General features: G+C 35.5%; 1 protein-coding gene across 1 annotated transcript in view; it reads right to left on the bottom strand.

Moving 5' to 3' along the window:
• Nucleotides 1-2,380: 2,380 nt before the first annotated feature.
• The window catches only part of ADTRP (androgen dependent TFPI regulating protein), a 113,072-nt gene continuing 92,581 nt past the window's right edge, over nucleotides 2,381-22,871 (bottom strand). The window contains exon 6 of the mRNA XM_074285046.1: nucleotides 2,381-3,035. Coding sequence (XP_074141147.1) covers nucleotides 2,998-3,035 — 38 coding nt within the window. The 3' untranslated portion in view covers nucleotides 2,381-2,997. The remainder of the gene's footprint in view (nucleotides 3,036-22,871) is intronic.

A 22,871-nucleotide genomic window follows, 5' to 3' on the forward strand; every position in this document is an offset into this window, starting at 1 on the left:
ACTGTTAAATAATATTGGATAATTGCACCTGTCGCACTCCCCATATTGTGCCGAGGAAAAATAATTGCTGGTTTTCTGCCTTGCAGTTTAGCTGTGACTCTGTCATTTGACTCAGAGCATGTCATTTTCTCCCATTTTAGACTGTGTATAGTCAAACTGTGTGAAAGGACTCACAGATAGCAGCCCTGCGTGTGTGAGTGGGCGCGGACCTCATTCAGCAATGATTTCTAATTTATACAGCACCGAAAATTCACAGCTATAAATAAACAGTTCTGACTGGCTCTGCTGCCTACTCAAATGCTTTATTAAAAAAAATAAAATAAAATAAAGCACCAACTCCATTTGGCAGAAAAACAAGATTGTCTGGATGTTGGTGTCGGAGCCTTGGGCCTGGAGAGGCTGGGTCCCAGGAGCTGGCTGAGCCCGGCATTAGTGGCTGGCTGTGTCTCCCAGGGCCTAATCTCCCTGCTCTTTCCCTCAGCCCACCCTGGCTCTCCACGTGCAGCTGAAACGTGTTTTGGGGATTACAGTATGTGAAACTGGCTTCCTGTTATGACAAGTGTTGCAAACGAGTAGGTACAGATGAGCTGAAAATAGCTTGAAAAGAAGATGGCCTTTGGGGGTTGGTGGAGGGGGAAGTGGGGTTAATATACTCACGGTTCAAGGGAGCACAGCCAAGCTTAGATCCAGATTCTAAACTGGTTTCATATGAGAGAGACATCGTGATGTCATGGAAAGTGAACTGGCTTTAATATTTGGAGATCTGGATTTGAATCCTGGCCCCAGAGAGTTAATATCAGGGAGTCACCTGGGGTTCATTTATTTCTAAGGATGTACATTAGTGTTTAAAAAAAATGCCAGTCGTTCTCCACAACACTCCATTATTGAAGATTTAAACTGATAGTTCCTCCCCTGGAGGCAGGAATGCTCTGATGTGCTATAGTCCTTTCTGGTGTCAGAATAGACAGAATTCTTGCCTAGTCTTGCAGCCTTCAGGTTCAACTGTATTACCAAGACAATGAGGACATGATTGAAAGTTTCAGAATCATTCCAGCCATGGTGATCCTCAGGGCTACAGAAACACGAAGAGCTAAAAGGACATTTGGAGATCAATTTGCAATTGAGGAAGGAGATCAGTCCCTAGAGCAGGAGATTTGTAATCTTTTTTTTTTTGTGTTCTGTTAGGCAGTCTGATGTCTATGGAACCCTTCTCAGAATTAAATTTTTAATGCATAAAATAAAATATTGGATTGTGAAAGAAACCATTTATATTTAAATATAGATTTCTTTTCATCTGTGTGTATATATGCATACATGTAGGTGTATATATATATATATATACTTATATATATAGGTATACATACATGTATACCTATGTGTGTATATATATATATATATATATATATTATATACCCATACATTTGTATGTATATCAATGTGTGTGCTTACAAACATATAGAGTTATTAAGGTAAAGAATTTAGATTAAGAACTCTAGATGCAGAGAGAGTAAATATTCAAAGTCACACAGGTAACTAGACTTTGGTTTGGCCAAAAGTCAAAGCCAAGTGATCTGATGACAAATGCAGTGTTCCTTCTACTACAATTATGGAAATTTTTTTCAAGCACCTTCAGATTCCTTGTCATATAAAGAGCTAGAAAGGGATAGAGAAGGGATGATCCTGGCTGGCTGGCAAGAGCCATTATTCATCCCATATCCCCCTCACTACTCCCCTGTGCCATAACCTTTTGGCTATGTGTTGCAGCTCATCCTGGAACATTCTGCTGCCATGCTTGCCGCCTCCTCCTTTTTGCCAAGTTCCTTTCAAGGCCAACTTTCTGGACTAAGCCAGCATGGTCCCTCTCCCTCCACTCTCCCAATGTATACCCACATACTTACCCACTTTCATCTTTTTATGTGTCTTGCTCAATTTACAATAAGCTCTTGAGGACAAGGACCATTTTTCTTTTTTACTTCTATTGGTATCCTCAGTGTTTATTTAGCACAGTGCCTGGCACATAGTATGTGCTTAATATGCTTCTGCCTTGCCTTTTTTCTCTTTCAAGATGGCCCAACCTACTTTCACTTGAATAAAAACAAATCTCAAGGCTCCCAGTATTGCCCCTAGTCCCAGCATCCACCAAAGGTGGACCTAATTATAGGACATCTGTTTGAGTTCTTTTTAGCCACCATGGTACATTTAATCTGTGTGCTAACCAACAAGACATTTCTATCAATGAATACTCAAAAAGATATGAGGAAACTCATATGATTCTATGAATGTGTTTGCTAATGTCACCATTTCCTTAAGCCACCAGCCTCATGTTTCATATCAAAGCAATCTTATTCATCATTATAATCAGATTACCTTTCTACCTAGATTATCTTCCCAAAGAGAATGTCTAGCATTTATTTCCTTAATTGATCCTGCCCAAAGTGGAGACCTCCATCACTAGCAACATCTTTGGAGACTTTGAGGTTTGCCACCCCAGATGTTGGGTCACTGATTATTCCCACATTGGCAGCCCTTGGCACTGCACTATCACCCTCAGCAAATCATTGTCATCTGGGAGGAAAAAAATACAGCTCCAAGACCCTTCTGCTCTTCTTCTTTCCAGACTGGAGAAAAAGGGAGAAGCAATCCCTAAGTTTAGTTAATTCACAGAAGCTCATACACAAAGTGCAGACTATTTCCCTGATAAATGAATTTCTCTGTACTCTGGCTGGGGATTCAGATTTTAACTAAAGGCCACATTCCCTTTGGAGGTCAAGCAGAGGGAATACAAACTCTGAGCAGCCCAGAATTATGTCTTTGGAATGTCCCATAAACCATAATGTTCAATCAAATCATCATGTTCTAATCCTTTCATTTAATTAAGGTCCATTTGCCTTTGCCCACAGAAACAGACAAACAAAAATTTGTCTCCAGAACAGAGGATTTAGCTCTCTGGAATTTTTCTAGCCTTCTTCCTCTTTGGGGCATTGAAAAGACCCAGAATCACTTCCTTTTCACGAGTTGTTGTTGTCCTTGATTACCTAAATAGAGAGAGAAAGAGGAGAGATGAGCTATCAAGTTTTTCCTGCTGAAATCTACTGGAAGGCAAAGAATCGTTGCTTTCTTAAATGCAAAGAAAGGAAATACTTTCCCAGTGCCTGTGGAAAAAATCATTAAAATGACTTACAATTTTAAAAAATCATGTTTACAAGACTTGAAAAACATAGGCACCTTTGGACAATAATTCTGCATTAATAAAGACAAATTTTTCACTAGTGTAATGCCTGACACTTGCTGTTAGACAGTTAATAAATTCTGGCATTTACTTTCAACTAGTATTGTACATCTAAAATGGGACAGGTGATAAGGGCTGCTGGCTTTGGCAGATGTTTGTACACAGCTTGCTAGAAGGTACTGACACTGCTTGGGGAGGGAATGAGCCATAACATAGGAGAAAGGGAAGAACATGGACTGATCTCATTAAGGATCATTTCTCTGAACTCTCACCAAATCAATTTACTTGCTTAAATGGAGTATCCTAGCAGATTTGTTTATTGTGTTCAAATAGGATCACCATAGGGGACTGACTCAGTATAGTGAAACTAGGGGATTATATTTTTTAGAAAAGCTATTTCTCCAAGCATTAGGCTTGCAAACCCACAGTTAAGGGTCATAAATCTTCATGACTTTAAAGTTTTAACCTTGGGGTCCTCTTTGGACTACACTGCCCTTCCAAGGTGTGCTCCTTTGCTTACCATGCTTTTTCAGAAAATGAGCTAATAGTGTCCTCTAGTAGACTATCAAAATGTAAACATATTGATAGGGGCTCATGAACTATATAATTATAAGAGCAAAGTCCCACAGAGGTCTTTGAACCTTTGGTTATTTGCTCTTCCAGCAGCTCCAAATAATCTTACATGCATTTTGGGTATATTTTTCATATACTTGCATATATACCTATTCCCTCATCTATTAGAATGTAAGTTCCCGAAGAGCAAGAACTATTTGTTTGTTTGTTTGTTGACTTTTATTTTTGTATCCCTAACACCTAACACCATGTCTGGCAAATAATATGCTCTTAAGAAAGACTTGTTGATTGATTACCAAATGACTGTTTTTCTTAGAAAAATTCCTTCTTCTCCACATCTGAAGACCCAAACCTGTTCTAGATTTTCATCACTTTTTTTCTGTGGTTAATACAACAGCCTTCATGTTTCCAAACCTGGCCTACTACATAAACCAGTGATTTGGAAATCACTGCCTTCCAAAGAAACTTACAATTGTTCTCTTTTGGCTCTTCAAAAAAAAAAAAGACTCCAACACCCATTTCTTTCTTCTGTTTCTTCCATTCTAATCTAATAATAATGACAACTGGAATTTATAAATTTATAAAGCACTTCTAAGGTTTCTGGAGGACTGTACATATTATCTTATTTTAGAAACATAACAACCATGGGAGGTAAGTACTATTTTGCATAGAAGAAAACTGAAGCATACCAAGTTTAAATGATTTGCCCAGGATCATATAGGATACCTGGTTAAGTATTCAAGTCAGAATTTGAACTCAGTGCTAACCTTCCTTCTATGCACAGAGCCACCTAGTTGTTCTAATCTCTATAATCGTATACAAGCTCCCAAATCTTGCTCCTTATCTTATCCTATCCTTATCCTTTGAATCAAATTACAATTTAAATGTAGTCTTCCAGGTTCTCTCCACTGTTTATTTAGATAAATAGGTGCCATAGTGGATGGAACACTGGACCTGAGTTCAAATCTAGCCTCAAACATTTCTTTGGTGTGTCTTACATGAATCATAAGGTCATTAGAACAAATGATTAATTCTTTTCTAGGACCTCCTTGGTAAAATCCAATTGTTCACAAACCCTTTTATTGTGTAGTTTCTCTGAAAGTTCCCATAATTTCCTAGAGTTTGCTATCACTTCTCCTTCCAAAATGTTCTCTAATCCCTCAAACCAACCGCAGGTGTTAGCACTACCAATAAAGAAATACAGGTCACTCTTTGAGGAGTGTGGGGGATTTTAACTATCCTGAGAAGAGCCAGGAAAGGGCAACAGGGTTCAGTTAGCAGAGCACAGATGGGCATTGAAGGTGGTCAGAGTTTTCTGCAGTCTCCACCAAATAGTCCCACTGGGCTCCTTAAAACTGACTAGTGGTTTTCAGTGATTGTGCCAAGGCATACAGATTAGCCAGACATACCTTGAAATTTTGGATAGTATGTTATTGCAAACAAATGTAAATTTATAAATAATTTCATCTAATTTATACTTTAACACCACAAGTATAGAATTCAGAAAATATATATATTCATTATCCTCAACTGACCCTGAACTCAACACAAATGCCTGTTTTTTTTTTTATTTGAAGAATTGAAGAAAAACCTGCATATGTAAGTCTACTGATTCTCTCATTATATTGCCAATTTAACTACTCAGTATACCATGATTATCATTGTCAAGTTCTTCAAGAGAAGTGTCTTATCTTTTGTTTCTTTTGCTTTCCTAGCACTTGGCACATGATCTAGAATATATTGTTCAGTCATTTTTTCAATCATATCCAACTCCATTTGGGTTTTTCTTGGGGCAAAGACACTGGAGTGATTTGCCATTTCCTTCTCCATCTCCATTCCTCATTACAGATGAGGAAACTGAGGCAAATAGGGTTAAGTGACTTTCTCAGGGTCACACAGCTAATAAGTGTCTGAGGTCAGATTTGAGCTCAGTAAGATTCCAGACCTGGCACTCTATCAAGTAGCTGGTTTATGTCTGGCATATAGTAGGTATTTAATAAATGTTTATTGATTTATTATTTGTTGATTGATTATTCATGGTAAAGGATACCGAACCATAAACAAAGAAAGTTGCCTTCAGAGCAAAAGCATGGATGGGAAGGAAATAATATGATAAAAGAAAAATAAGGAAGTTAGGAAGGGACTGGTCTGTAAAGATCTTTAAATAGGAGACAGAGGATGTCATAGTTGACCTCAGAGGCAATAGGGAAGCCCTGGAATATATTGAGTAAGGGATGAAATGGTCAGAAATTCCTTGGATTAGACTGAATTTTCTACGTTTTCACTCTGTACCTAGTTTGACTTCCTTTGAAAATAAGTTGTCTGGGGCAGGGGCAGCTAGGTAGTGCAGTGGTTAGAGCACCAGCCCTGAAGCAGGAGGACCTGAGTTCAAATCTGGCCTCAGACATTTAACACTTCCTGGCCGTGGGACTGTGGGCAAGTCACTTAACCCCAATTGTCTCAGAAAAAAAAAAGTCTTATTGATTGAGCAATTGTCTATTATTGCTTATATATGATGAAGAGTAAGGACCTTTTAGATTTGAACTCAGTTTGAATTATTTTCTAGGGGAATTTCTGTCCTGCAATCAACTTAGCCAAAGACATGTCTTCATCTGCCCGAATGAAATAAACATTTCTTATTTTACTAAAAACTTTGTCCCAGATTATGTCTGCATTCTATCAGCTGAATATTTAGAGATGGAAAGAGGGGTGTTTCATTGGGATATTGAGTGTCTTACTGCCCAGACTAAACTTACCACTGGGATTCTAGTCTTGGTTGGAAATAACATTAAAAATCCTCAAGGAGAGTTTCCTTTCCTCTTTATTGGCTGAATCATATTTATGTTTCACTTATTTTTAACCCTTTCATCACTGATCTGTTTATGCTGATAGAACATAGGAGGGAAAGAAATGTTTTGTGTCGAACATTTGAAAGGATTTGCTTTAGGTAAAACAAGGCTGCTGGGATGGTTGAGAAATAAATATAACCCAACCATTCTTTTGTTCAACAGGACTACAGATATAACATGTAATTGTATACTTTATTTTTTTATTTCCATCAAGTTCTGATGGCCAGAAGATAACATGAGAGAAAAATGCTATCATTTGTAAAATATTAAGGTCATTTTTAAAATATCAAAGGGCCACAGCTTAATCAGAAAATTGGGTAAAGAAGCTGTTAAGTCTAGATACATTGGATGGGAATAAAGACAACAGAGGATAGTTGTTAAGAGATGGATCCATATGAGCTTGTTAGTCTAATTAGCAAGATAGTGAGTTCAACCATGGGCTGGTTTGACAAAACCTCCAAGTGAAGTGACTAAGAAAGTGGCAGAGGAATCATAGGTCCTGTATAATACATAGATCCTGTATAAGTGGCAGGTGAGCTAAAGAGAGATCAAGGAAGTAGGAAAGAAACTAGATTGAAGTTTCACTCTTAACACTGTTCTTAGACTACTTTGTAAGGCTCCTCTTGAGATCCTGTTGGTACTGAAGTAATTGGGTTTGTATTGGACAGACTCATCTAATGGTAAATGTCCTTGTCTATAAAATGAGCAAGTAGGGATGGATCAGGGATCCTGTATCTTTGTGTGTGTGTGTGTGTGTGTGTGTGTGTGTGTGTGTGTGTGCGCGCGCACGCGTGCATTTTAGACCTTTAGGTGAAGTTATGCTTTTAAATGTCTATTGTAAATATGTAGGAAAGTAATTATAATAATTATATGTATTATCAGGATATTAAAGAATAACACACTTCACATTCAGAACTCTTTGGTTAGATGATCACTAAAGTCCCTTCAGTCTTTAGAGTTTTTCCTTCCTTCCTTCCCTCCTTCCCTTCCTTCCTTCCTTCCTTCCTTCCTTCCTTCCTTCCTTCCTTCCTTCCTTCCTTCCTTCCTTCCTTCCTTCCTTCCTTCCTTCCTTCCTTCCTTCCTTCCTTCCTTCCTTCCTTCCTTCCTTCCTTCCTTCCCTCCTTCTCTCCCTCCCTTCCTTCCTTCTCTCCCTCCCTCTCCTTCCTTCTCTCCCTCCCTCTCCTTCCCTCCCTCTCCCCTTTGACTGAGAATATCATCTTAAAGACTGGACTTTAAGAAACTATGATTCTATGGTCCTAAGGTCTAGACTATAAAGATACTACTCTATGACCTGAAGCCGTCAATACAAGATTATACATCTCATAAAACCTGCCTGTTAGGATTCTTACGATTAATCTGATCTTACAAGGAGATGTTATAGGCCAGAACTTGAGACAAGGTAATATACTTGATTCACACCTTTAAAGGAGTTCGCTCATTGGTTCACACATTAGACTCATACCTTTAGAGAGCATAAAAGGACAAGCTCACTGGAGGAAGATTCAGAGTCAGGATTCAGTCAAGGAGAGGACTTCCCAGGAGAACTTCAGGGGACTTCAGAGGAGGGGACTTCCAGGAGATTCACAACTAGGATTGACTTCTGGGAGCTCCCATAAACCCACTGTAACCCACAATCCTACTCTGGGAGGCAGAGTCAAGATTCATTCTAACTTCCAGTGTTGTGCTGGCTGGAGGCATTGGGAAGACAAGAGGCTGGAGGCTGAAGGACCAATCTTTGGATTCAGAGGGAGCTAGAGGTTGAAGCTAGAAGAGACAAAGGACTAGAGGCAAGATCCGGAAGGTCTCTAGAAAATTAACCGAGCCCCAAGTGAAGGGGATAAGATTTAGAAAGAAACAGTAAATTATTTGGACTTTAACCCCTGGTTGTATTTGGGATTATTGAAACTGAACTAAAGCCTAGGCTACCTCCAGAAGCTCCCCAAGAGATCTGCTCACAGAGAACGACTACAAGTTAGAGAAAAAGAACATCACACCTCCCCATTTGGGGTACAAAAAAGATGGCTTCTTTGGAAGCTAAATAAAAGTATTTTAGCCTTGGATTCACATAAAAGCCCTTTTCTGTGTCTGTACATTATCTCTCAAGGGATGAGATGAGGTTTTGTTTCGTTTTGTTTTTTTGTCCTGAAAGATTTGTTCCCTACAATCCCTACCTCTTTTTATTAAAGAAAAATCCCTGAGTACTTGCAGCTGAAACTGGCAGGAGAAAGAGAAGTAGTATAGTGGGTAAAATATTGAAATTGATATTAAGAAGATGAGTTCGAAATAAGAAGATGAGTTCAAATCCAGTTTCAGATACTTACTAGTTGTAGGCAAGTCACTTAATCTCTTCCAGCATTAGGTTCTTAACGTATAAAATGTGGATAATAATAATTCCTTTTCTTAAGGTGAGGATCAAAAGAAATAATATATAAAGTGCTTTGAAACCATAAAGCACTATATAAATGCTAGCTATTTATAATAATAATAACAATAACTTCCCTCTAATAGTTGATAGGGACACCAGCTGAGGATTCCTTCCCAACTTCTGAAAAAAAATTATAACTAAGGCACTACAAGCCTTGAATAGTCTTCATGGTTCTGACTAATCAGATGAACTTTTACTAATTTGCTACTGTGTTACATTGGCCATGTCTTTTTCTCTATTTTTGTTTGGGATCATCCACCCACATACATACTTACAAATCTGTTAGTGTCTCTCATTCAGTTGAAGATGTCTCATTTCAAGATACATTTAAATACATGTTATGTACAAGACTTTTCTTGCTTTTCATTTACTGCTTAACTCAAGTTACAGGAGAAGAAAAGAAGAAGAAATTAAAAAGAAAGAGATCCTTTTGGGATCTGCCAATAACATTCAGTAATCCAGTAGGGTTTTCCAAAACATTGCCTAACTTTCATGTACCTGCTCTCTGTATGTATAAGACTGTATCTATTACCAGAAGGTTTGTAGTTTTACAATTTTGTCCCTCTACTTTCTACCTCTCATTTATGTATTAAATTCAATTAAAGTGTAAATATCTTTTTAAAATTGTATTTATATCCCTAGCAATTAGTACTGTTCCTGTCACATAAAAAGTATCCAATAAATTATACCTATCAACCTATTTATCTATCTAATTTTTTATCTCTATGTTTCTCTATTCTATCTATCTATCCATCCATCCTTACCCATGCCCTTCTATCTTTACACCTATCTCTCTGTGTCTGTGTCTGAGTCTCTGTTTCTTTTTGTCTCTGTATTTCTGTATCTTTGTTTCTGTCTCTGTGTCTGTGTCGCTGTGTTTCTGTGTCTGTCTATTTTCTGTGTCTTTCTCTGTTTCCCTGTCTCTATCTTTATCTCCTCTTTCTGTCTCTTCTAGTTATTTCCATGTAATCCAATTCTTCCCTTTCATCTACCCACTATTACTGACTCAGGGCCACTATGAGAGGAAAATATGGTTAGTGGTTAGACAAACAATTGGAGCAGGTACACCAAAAACTTTGTTCAGATTGCTAGGGTTCGAGGAAGCCACTCTGGCTACTTTTCATTAGAATTCATATCATTAGGATATAACTTGAACAGGAAAAAAATTATTAAGAGATCTGACGTCCTTCATAAACATTCACTGAATGTACATCTGACATTCTTAATCAATCACAACTCCACTGATACCTTTCCTCTTGCTCCCCTTGGAAACTCCACTAGAAAATTTAAATGCATGATTTCTATTTGTTTCAGACTTGGATTCACATGATCCTTCAATTCTGTCAGTTCTTTAAGAAGCTAAGTCATATCTGACACTTTGCATTCAGCTTGGGAGCTGCATCTTTAGATGACATTCTATTATGAATTCTGATCAATTGGCTAAGGATTGAGGGGAGAATATACATGGAGGACATAAAGTTATAGCTCTCTCATGTGAGCCTGAAATTCATACTATGTCTTTTTGATCTGAGTCTCATAGATGTAAATCTGGAAAGTACTTTGGTGGCCAAGTCCTTTATATTACAGAGGAGGGAACTGAAGGTCAAAGAGCTTTATGTGGCTTTTCCAAGGTTACAACGATAGTAAGCACTGGAAGTGTAATTTGAAAGTGGGTCCTCCAGTTTCAGTACAAAGAGAAAGCAATAGTTTATTTCTATGAAAGTGAAAAAAGACAGGCTAGATAAAATCAGTGATGGGCTAGGTGTGATTTAATGGTTGTTATAAGATACCACTTCTCCCAAAGCATCAAGGAGGAATTAGTTATTGAAGTAGAAAGAATGGGGTCTTCATGGTAAATGATTGCATTTTCTTGGAATTTCTGATGGTGAAGGAGGAGAAAGCCAGGGGGAGCCTGAAATGCAGCCTACATTTGGAGAGAACAAGTTTCAAATGATGCAGAAGAAAGATAAGTTATATAATACGACCTAAAATTCAACAGAGAGAGGCAAGCATAAGAAAAATAAAGCACTCAAGAATGAAATTTTGAGGACATAAAGAGAAACAGTTCTTATGGAAAGAAAACATGGGCATTGCATAAAGAGATCAATATGGACATATGAGAACTCAGATTAAATATATATATATATATATATATATATATATATATATATATATATATATATATATATATATACATATAAAATCATGGAACCACAGAATCATGGAAGTGCTGAATTTCAGAATTGGAAGGAGCCTCAGGGATCACCTTATCTGATCCATACCAGAAAAAAGATAACCTCTACTGTACAATATGACTGACAAGTTATCCTCTAGTTTTTCCTTAAAGGTCCTAAGAAAGGAGGAACCCATTACTTCCCATGGCAGTGGTTTTTTTTTTTTTCAATGAAAAATTTATTTGTTAGGAAGCTTTTAGAGAACTAAGGCTTTTTTTTTCTTCAAAAAGGAAGGTGTTGTGCTTGTAAATGGTGGCCTGAGACTTTGACTGATTCTTGGTGAAATTCTGCAACATATTATTAAAAGTGTATTAATGAACATTTAGAAAAGAAAGTGGTGAGTACATACAATCAGAATGGTTTCATCAAGAATACATCATACCAGACTAATTTCTTTACACACACACACACACACACACACACACACACACACACACACACACACACTTTTTTTCTGGCAAGAATTTTAAGACTAGCTACAGCATAGATCAGGGGTACGCTGCAGTTATTATTGTATATTGAGAATTTAGTAAAGCATTTGTTAAAGTTTCTCATGCAACTGTTGTGGACAAGATGGAGAGATGGCTAGACAACAGGATGAATTTCCTAATGCTTATTAATAGTTTATTATATTAATATTAATAATTGATCATCAATTGATAGTCATAGTTTAATATTAATTCAGGAAGTCTACATTGTCCTCAGCGATCTATATTTGGCTTTATTTTGTGGCATTTTAATCAATGATTTGGATAAGGTATAAATGTCATGATTATCGAATTTAAAGATGATACAAAACATAAAGGAACAATACACTGAAAGACAGAGGATCCAAAAACATTTTGGCAGTCTAGAAGGCTTATCTAAGTTTAATTCAATGAAAATATAATAGGAACAATGTTTTTGCTGTTCAGCTATTTTAGACTTATACAACTCTTTGTGACCCATTTGGAATTTTCTTGGCAAAGATGCTGGACTGACTTGTCATTTCCTTCTTCAGCTCATTTATAGATGAAGAAACTGAGACAGAATTAAGTGAGTTAAGAGTTAAGTATCTGAGGCTGAATTTTAACTCAAGTTTTTCTGACTCTAGACCCAGAATTTTATTCACTGCTACTTCAACAATTCTGTATGAATTTGTATATAAACATATATATATATATACACATATAAATAACACTTAGGTTCAACAAATCAGCCTCACACATATGTAAAGATGAAGATATGGATATATAAATTTTGAAAAAGATCCAGTCTAGCTTATATCCCAAAGAGATTTTAAAGAAGGGAAAGGGACCTGTATGTGCGAGGATGTTTGTGGCAGCCCTCTTTGTAGTAGCCAGAAACTGGAAACTGAGTGGATGCCCATCAAGTGGAGAATGGCTGAATAAATTTTGGTATATGAATATTATGGAATATTATGGTTCTGTAAGAAATGACCAGCAGAATGATTTCAGAAAGGCCTGGAGAGACTTACATGAGCTGATGCTGAGTGAAATGAGCAGGACCAGGAGATCATTATATACTTCAACAACAGTACTATATGATGATCAATTCTGATGGATGTGGCCATTTTCAACAATGAGATGAACCAAATCAGTTCCAATAGAGCAGTAATGAACTGAACCAGCTACATACACAGCGAAAGAAATCTGGGAGATGACTATGAACTACTACATAGAATTCCCAATCCCTCTATTTTTGTCTGCCTGCATTTTGGATTTCCTTCACAGGCTAATTGTACATTGTTTCAAAGTCTGATTCTTTTTGTACAGCAAAATAACTGTTTGGACATGTATACATATATTGTATTTAACTTATATTTTAACATATTTAACATGGGGGGAAGGAGGGGAAAAGTTGAAACAAAAGGTTTTACAATTGTCAATACTGGAAAATGACCTATGCATAAAATTTTTGTAAAAATTAAATTAAAAAAAGAAATTGATAAAATTTTTCAAACTCAAAAAAAAGAAAAAAGAAAAAGATCCAGTCTAGAGGTAGAGTGCCAGCTAAGTAGCTAAGTAAGTCAACAGGATATATATATATATATATATATATATATATATATATATATATATATATATATATATATATATATATATGTATATATCCACCCCAATAGCTAATGTGATCTTACATTGTACCTTCCAAAGCAAGAGAGGGTCTAAGTTCCATTGTGTTCTTCACTGATAATGAGTGAATTGGAGGTCCTTAGATAAAAGATATCAGAAATATATGGAAATTTCAGGTCTGATTAGACATGCATGGCCCTTGGGTCTCTTGAAACTCAGAAATTCTATGATTCAAACCATCTGAAGGAATGGTAACTAAGTGATCATATTGCCTGATGTTGTGATATCCTCCAGTTACAGTTCACTATTTACAAGCAATAATATGTTAACAGGATCATATATATGTGGCAACCCCGATAGTTATGTGATCTTTCATTGTACTTTCCAAAGCAAGGGAAATCTTAGTTCCATTGGAAACACAATTTAATTTCATATACATCTTTTTAAGATCTCAGTATCCTCTTTTTGAAAACACATTTTCTACTCTGAACTTCCCACACTGTAATTTTGACATGAGACCTTATATTTTCACATATCTTTGTGGATTTGCCATTTTAATATTTCTATTTCAATAGAACAATATGGTATGTGGGTGTGATGTGGGGTATTGTGTTTGGCTGATGTTCTTCATTATATTCAAAATTAGTTTAAATTCTTACACTTCCCTAGTGTGGGGGAAAAGTGACCACTTCACAGTCCAAAGAGATGAGTGCTCAACTCTACTCTTTCCATGGTGAAGGCAATTATATGTTGTAAAAAATTATCCATAGCATTTTAATGCAGTTCTTCAGAAAAGTATAGGAGAATTGCTATTAGTTTTTCTTTCTTTAGAAGTATTAATGAATCCTACTTATTGGAATAGATTTCTCTGAATTTTCTCTGAAATTTCTTTATTTTGTGATAGAGGAGCCCTAGTGGCTTATCAAATAAATAAAAGACATCTTTAATAAATTTGCAGATGGCACAAAGTCAGTAGGGATAGCTAACATTTTATGCTAACAAATGGTATGATAGAGTAAGGATCCAAAAAGACATTGACAAGCTAGACCATTAACATGAATCTAAGAAAATGAAATTTTGTCTGGGAAAATGTAAGGTCTTATATCTGGTTCAAAGAATAAACTTCACAAGTACAGGATGGGAGAATCATGATTAGAAAGTTATCTGAAAAAGATCTGTGAATATTAGTGAACAGTAAGTTCAATAAATGAGACAACAGTAATTAAAAAAACAAATAAACAAAAAAATAACCCTGTGATCTTTGGTTGCCTTAAAAGAGCCACATCTTCCAGGAATAAAGAAAATAACAACTCCTTTGTACTATGCCCAGACCAGATAAATCTGCAGTTTTATCTTCCTTTGTGGATGACAATTTAAGAAGGTCATGATAAGCTCCCAAGCATTTAGAAGAGGGCAAATAGAATGGTAAAAAACCTTGAAATAGAGTCATAGAAGGTAACTGCTGAAGTTTAATCTATGGAAAGAGGAATATAGCAACTGTCTTTAGGTATTTAAAAAATTATCAGTGGGAAAAGGGATTGGATTTGTTCTGTGTGGCCTCAGAAAACACAAATTGGAGCAATGAGTGGAAATTGCAAATTTACTATTGATATCAAGAAAAATTTCCTAAGAATTTCATCTGAATGAAAATGGAATTGGCTAACTTAGAGGGAGGATTTTCCTTCATAGGATGTCTTCAAGCAATGGCTAGCTTCTTGTTGGGTGTGTTTTAATGGAGAAGTTTCTTTGGGGTATGAATTGAACTAAATAAACATTTGCCATCTCTTTCACCTCTAAGTTCTGTGATTCTGTGTCCTATTCCACTTATATATACACTGGAGGTGTAGGAGTCAAAATAGAGGATTGGAATGGAAAGGGAGGCACAAGCATTTCCCAACTACTTTATTCCTTTCTAAAATAAAGTTATACCCCCACAAGTATTTCTAAACTATTATTTGGTGTATGTGCCCAAAGGGATCATCATCATTAACAAAATTCAAGAATAAAGCTTTTTTCTTTCTTTTTCTGGCATGGAAAATATCTATACAAGGTAGGATGATACAGTAAAATGATTTCTAGGTCTGGAATCACAAGACCTGAGTTCAAATTTTGGTTCTTCCACCTATTAAATATGAAGCCTTGAATGTTAATTAACTTCCCTAGGCTTCAGTTTCCTTCTCTGTGCAAGTAGTGGATTAGATTAACACATTTCTAAGATCTCTCCAACCTTTAGCTACAAATAAACCTTTTAATGCCACATTTGGCATGTAATTTTGGCATATAATATTTTCTTGGTGGAGTGTGATTTCTCCTTGTCCTTGGTGTCCATTGCCCCATTTGACAACACATTTGTTGTTGTTTTGTTGTTTCAGTCACGTCCATCTCTTCATGACCCCATTTGGGGTTTTCGTGGCAAATATACTGGAGTCCTTTACATTTCTTTCTCTGGCTCATTTCACAGATGAGGAACTGAGACAAACAGGGTTAAGTGACCTGCCCAATGTCATACAATTAGTAAGTATCTGAGGCCAGATTTGAAATGAGGCAAGATGAGTCTTCCTGACCTCAAGCCCAGTTCTCTATCTACTACAGGATGATTAATTCAGGATCAGCTTCAGGACACATTTCTATACTTGGATTAGGCTTTTTTTTAAAGTTGAGCTAAATAATCAGAATTGAAATGAATAGATAACATATTAAGTGATGATGAAATGAAATGAAAGCTATATACAGCTTACGACAGTTCACTGATATAAAAATTAAGAGCCATTCTGTAGTTGATAAATGGTTGTAAATAAATAAATAAATAAGAACAGGCAGTTTTCAGAAGATGAGATCAAAGCTATCAATAATCACATGGTACAATTCTCTAAATCATTATTAATTAAAGAAATACAAATTAAAACAATTCTGAGATACCACCACACATTTATTAAATTGATTATAGTGACAGAAAAGGAAAATGACAAATGCTGAGTGGGATATGGAAAAATTAGGACACTGATGCAATACTGGTGGAGTTTCAAATTGGTCCAATGATTATGGATAGCAATCTGGAACTACACCTAAAAGTCTATAAATTGTGATACCTTTTGAATCAGTAATACCTGGTCTGTATCCCAAATAGGTCAAAGAAAAGGGAAATGGATCTATTTATAAAAAAATATTTATAGCACCTCCTTTTGTGATAGTAAAGAATTGGAAATTGAGAGAATACCCATCAGTTATGGAATGGCTAAATAAGTTGTGGTATAACAATTATAATGGAATACTATTATGCTAAAATAAAGAATTAGGGGAATAGTTTCAAGAAAAATGTGGGAAGACTTATATGAAGTGATGTAAAGAAAAGTGAATAGAAACAGGAGAAGATTATACACAGTAACTGAAAAATTATAATGCTGATCAACTATGAAAGACTTAGCTACTATGATCAAGATAATAACTCAAGACAATTGCAAATGACCTATGATGAAAAATCTTCATCTTCAGAAAGAGAAATGAACTCTGAGTATAGATTAAAACATGCCCTTTCTACTTTATTTTTCATGTGTGTATGTATGTATGTGTGTGAGGGTTGTGTATTTTATTTTGTAACATGGCTAAAATGGAAATATGTTTTGATTAACTTCATTTGTAAAATTGGTATCTTATTGTATGCTTTCTCAATGGGTGGAAGAGGGGTGGGCGGGAGAAAAATTTGAAACTCATTTTTTTTAAAAATGGAAGTTTAAAAATTTACATGTAATTAGTAAATATTTAGCAAAATAAATTAAATATATTTTTAAAGAAAGACTCAGTTCATTGGAGGAGATAACTGCACACCTGTGAGCCTCTTATATGTCCCTGGGGAAGGTAAAGGTCTATTGAAGTTTTGTCTATTCATGAGTTTGGGTGCCTGCTTTTGTAAGTCATATTTCCTATTGAGTCAAATAAAGTCTAACCTATATTTTATGTTTTGTAAAATTTTGTAGTTATGTGGCAATTGTGGGGTCCTCTGCCTTTTCTGTAGTCAACCAACTAATAAATATTTATTTAATGCTCACTTTGTGCCAAGCACTAGGGATACCAAAAAAAAAAAAAAAGCAAAAGATGTTCCCAGTTCTTAAGAAACTTACGATATGGTGGGAGAGACAAAACACACATACAAAATAAAAATAGAAAGCAACCTATTTAAAGAATAAATAGGAATTAATTAGCAGAGGGAAAGCACTGAAATTGAGAGGGGTTAGGGAAGACTTAACTGTAGAAGGTGGGTGGGATTGTATTAGGGATTTCAAGCCAAGTCATAATTAATCCAGAGGTGTGAGAGCATTCCAGCCATTGGAGATAATCAGAGAGAATGTCCAAAGCTAAAATATGGAGTGCAACTTGTGCAACAGGCAGAAACCCAAAAGATGTCATGTAGGAAGGGGTTGAATGCCAAACCAAGCATTTTATATTTGCTCCTGGAGACAACAGGAAGCCAATGGTGTTTACTGAGTAGGTAGGTATGACATAATTAGATATGAATTTTTAGGAATGTCACTTTAGTGACTGAATGGAGGATAGATTGGAATAGGGAGAGACTTGAGGCAGGCAGACCCACTAATAGACAATCACAATAGTCTGGACATGGAATGATGAGAGCTTACAGTAGAGTGATGATAGTGTCACGGAGAGAAGGGGACACATTCCAAAGATGTGGTAAAGGTAAAATCAACGAGCTTTGGCAACAGAATGGGTATAGGAGGTGAAAAGCAGTGAGGAATACAGGATGACTCTTAGATTGCAAACCTGAGAAAATCAGGAATAGGGAAGGTTTAGGAGGAAAGTTAATGACTTCCATTTTAGAAACATTGAGTTTAAAATTTCTATTGGACATCTAATTTGAGATATCTAAAAGGCAGTTGCAGGTGCAAGAGACTGAGGATCCACAGAGAAATTAGGGAAGGATAAGTAGGTTTGAGAATTATCTGCATGGAGATGGTCATTAAATTCATGGGAAATGATGAGATATAAAGGGAGACGAGAAGTGGGCTTAGGAGAGAACCTAACAGACTTGTAGGGATGGAGGGTGAGACCTGGATGACTGAAGGAGGCAAAAGAGGGATCAAATAAGTCTCAAAAAAGAAACAACAATAGATTAAGGATGCAAATAGAATTAAAGGACCAAGGACCATCTGGAAGATGAAAAGTGACAATAATAGAAATGAAAATATCTTCACTTTATAAGGAAAACATAGTATTCTTGTTCTAGTTGAGTGAAGGAGCAGAGGTAGGAGAACATTGTGCACAGTAACAGCAAGGTTATGTGATGATCAATTATAGAAAACCTAACTTTTAGCAATGTGGTGATTTAAGACAATTCCAGTAGACATGGGATGAAAAATGTCATTTGCAGCCAGAGAAAGAACTATGGAAACTGAATATAAATTGAAGCATACTGTTTTCACTTTGTTGTTGTTTTTTGTTTCTTGTGTTTTTCCCCTTTTTGGTCTGATTTTATTTATTTTCTTGTACAACATGACAAATATGGAAATATGTTTAAAAGGACTATATATGTATAATCTATATCAGATTACTTGCTTTTTGGGGGAGAAGAAGGTAAAGGAGAGAGGGAGAAAACATTTGAAACATAAAATCTTAGAAAAATGAATGTCAAAAATTATCTTTACATATATTTGGAAAAATGAAATATTATTGAGAAGAAAACAACATTCGGATGTGTAATGACAATTTAAGGTCTCCCAGAAGAACACAACAGGGCTAAATATCTTAATTCTAAAATATAGGTAATAACAGAACTGCTCAGAATTTCTGAACATTAGAAAGTGAAATGTCAGTTGAAAAATTCACACATCACCTCAAGAAAAACAAAACAAAATAAAACAAAATCCCAAGGCTGCAAATTCTGAGACAGAGTGATTGAATTGAACAATTCAATTTAAAAGCAAATTCTGCCATAGATAAAAAAGGAGAGGATATTCACCCACCATAAAATGTAGGAGGGAATGGAATAATGTGTTCTGAACAGCATTATAGCTCAGGAAGCAGCTAGGGTGACCCATCCTATAAAATTGAACTTAAGCATACAGGGAAAAAAAAAGATGGAAGTATGATAATAAAGAGAGGTCTCTTCAACATTTTTAGAGTGGAAAAAAAGAGAACTGAAGCAATTATTTGCTTCTTAAATACTCCAAACAAAAGCAGTGTAAGAAGAATGAATAACCACAGCTGCTAAAGACAGCAACAGCAACAGAGTAGCAGCAGAGAGACCAGTAAGAAACTTATTTCTAAATGTACATAGGTAGACTAGGGTAAAAGCAGAATTCTTGTGGAGATGACAGTGAAGAAGCAGATTTGAAGATGTATGGATAGAATCTGGTAACACTTTGACTAAAAGTCAAACCTTTTATGAAATTACATTATAATGTGGAAGAGTACATGAAAGAGAGGGGTCAGAATAAGGGAACAGAGAAATGCCAGATGTGCCAGCGTCCAATTGATGTTTAGCAATGAGACAAAGGGGCCCCCAGTGGACTCAGAAAAAGAAAGCCCTATAAAAGAATGGGTGAAGAGAAGATGGGTAAGGAAGAAGATCTTGATTTGGTTTATGGGAAAGAGTTCTACTGATGAATATTCCTATGGGTGAAGAGTTATGGTTTGTGAAAAGATAGGGACTTAGTGCTGGGTGTGATCTAGGGGATTCAGTGTTTGAAAGTCTATTCACTCTAACTTGGGGAATTAGACCTCCTAGGGGATACTGGCATCTGGGGGAGTAGGAGAGCATGGACCTCTGGAAGAGATTTTTGAAACAAATGGGGGATGAATCAAAAGGAGGTTATAGAATACAAATGCGCAATAATTGTCATTGTTCTGGGAGTGAGACTAAGATTGATTCCATGATGGGAATAAAATTAAGAGGAATCCCTAGGGTAAATTTTACAAGGCAATGACAGAAGCTGGCTAAAGAGGAGAAATTAGAATAGATACTAGGGAAATATTAAATACATGAGGAATATAGAAAAATGAGGGAGATCAGATAATTATAGGTGACAGAAATCAGAGAATGGAGGTCTAGAATGTGTGAAAAGGGGGAATAATGTAGAGAGTAAGAAAAATCATTTTTGGAAAAGGGTACAAAAATATGGAAATTTAAAAATGAATATACTAGTGGAAAGGGAAGCGGGGGAAAAGGGAATGTGCTTGTATAATTGAGAGAAAATAGTGGTAGGGGGAAGGAAGAACTACATAATTAGATGAGAGTAGAAAAAATAAACTAATAAGAGACTTCAAAAGGAAATAAGTAACAAATGAAATGAAAGGAAAAAGGGTGAAAATAATAGATCCATGGGGAACGGGGCCACTTTAAAAAGATTAAAATAATTAATTGAAGAAACATAGCACTGTGTTTGTAACAAAAGAGGATTAAAAATCATAACTTTAAAAATATTCCAACATTAGAGTGAGAAAGAAGAAAATATAACCCAACACTCAAAACTTCAAATGAGAATGGATTAAACAATCCAATAAAACAAAAGAGTGACAGATTGGATTAAAAAAAAAATCCTACAATCTGTTGCTTACAAGAAACACATTTCAAAAAGCAAAGACATACATAAAATAAAACTGAGAGAAAGGACAAAAATGTATTATGCATCAAGTGAATCACTCCAAAAAAGCAGGAGTTGTGATCATGTTGTCTAACAAAGCAAAAGAAAATATTTTTTAAAAAATGTTTTTAAAAAGGATAAAGAAATTATATTAGGCTGAATGGAACCAGAGAACAAACTAATCAATAACAAATTTCTATGAATAAAATGCCTTAGCATTCAAATTCATAAAGAAAGTATTATCTGAGCTATAAGTAAACATAAAGATTAACACAAGTGACAGGAAAGCACTATCCCTCTCTCCATTTTGAATAAGGCTATCAGAAATATAAACAAAAGAGAAAATATGTTACTGAACAAATTGCTAGAGAAACTAGAGTATGGTACTTTGTCAAGTACTTATGACATCTTTTAAATAAGACAGCAAAAGAATATGAAGTTTCTCAATATTACATGGAATTTTTTAAAAGACTTGACCATGTACAATGGCACAGAGATAATGCAAATGAATGAAAACAAGATAGATTAAAGTGAATATATCCTTCATAGATTATAACATATTTCAGAAACAATAATTGATTCTGAGAAAATAGACCTAATTGGAGACTTGAAATGAAAACCTAAATAATGAATGGATTAAAGAACAATTGTAGAAGAAATTAATAAAAAATATAAAAGATAATGATAATGATGAAATGACATACTAAAACTCCTGGGACACATCCCAAGCAGGGGTGGTTATGATAATGAAAATTATCTCTTTATGAATATACATTTATAAGATAGAAAAAGAGATTCATTAAAAATAATCATTAAAAATCAGAAAGCATACAAATAAAATTAAAATATACAAAAAAGATATTAAAAATTAAAGGTAAAATATATTGTAGTTGTTTACAAATAAAATTTATCAAGTAAAGTTAGTTCTTTAAAAGACAATAACATTGGTAAATTCTTAACTAATCTGATTAAAAAGAAGAGAGCATATTATATAGCAGCAGTCACCAAAACCATTTGGTACTGGCTAAGAAATAGACCGGTAGATCAGTGGAACAGATTAGATACAAAGGACAAAAAAGGGTACATCTATAGCAATCTAATCTTTGACAAACCCAAAGATACCAACATTAGGGATAAAAATTCATTATTCGGAAAAAACTGTTGGAAAAACTGGAAATTAGTATGGCAGAAATTAGATATGGATCCACACTTAACACCATATAATCAAAATGGGTCCATGACTAAGGCATAAAGAATGAGATCATAAATAGATTAGAGGAACAGAGGATAGTCTATCTCTCAGACCTGTGGAGGAGGAAGGAATTTATGACCAGAGGAGAATTAGAGATCATTATTGATCACAAAATAGAAGATTTTGATTACATCAAACTAAAAAAGTTTCTGTACAAACAATACTAATGCAAACAAGATTAGAAGGGAAGTAACAAATTGGGAAAATATTTTTAAAAGTAAAGGTTCTGACAAAGGTCTCATCTCCAAAATATATAGAGAACTGACCCTGATTTATAGGAAACCAAACCATTCTCCAATTGATAAATGGTCAAGGGATATGAACAGACAATTCTCAGATGATGAAATTGAAACTATTTCCACTCATATGAAAGAGTGTTCCAAATCACTACTGATCAGAGAAATGCAAATTAAGACAACTCTGAGATACCACTACACACCTGTCAGATTGGCTAAGATGACAGGAACAAATAATGATGAATGTTGGAGGGGATGTGGGAAAACTGGGACACTGATACATTGTTGGTGGAGTTGTGAAAGAATCCAGCCATTCTGGAGAGCAATTTGGAACTATGCCCAAAAAGTTGTCAAACTGTGCATACCCTTTGACCCAGCATTGCTGTTATTGGGATTATATCCC

This window comes from Sminthopsis crassicaudata, chromosome 1, assembly GCF_048593235.1.
Source record: "Sminthopsis crassicaudata isolate SCR6 chromosome 1, ASM4859323v1, whole genome shotgun sequence".
Taxonomy (NCBI): domain Eukaryota; kingdom Metazoa; phylum Chordata; class Mammalia; order Dasyuromorphia; family Dasyuridae; genus Sminthopsis; species Sminthopsis crassicaudata.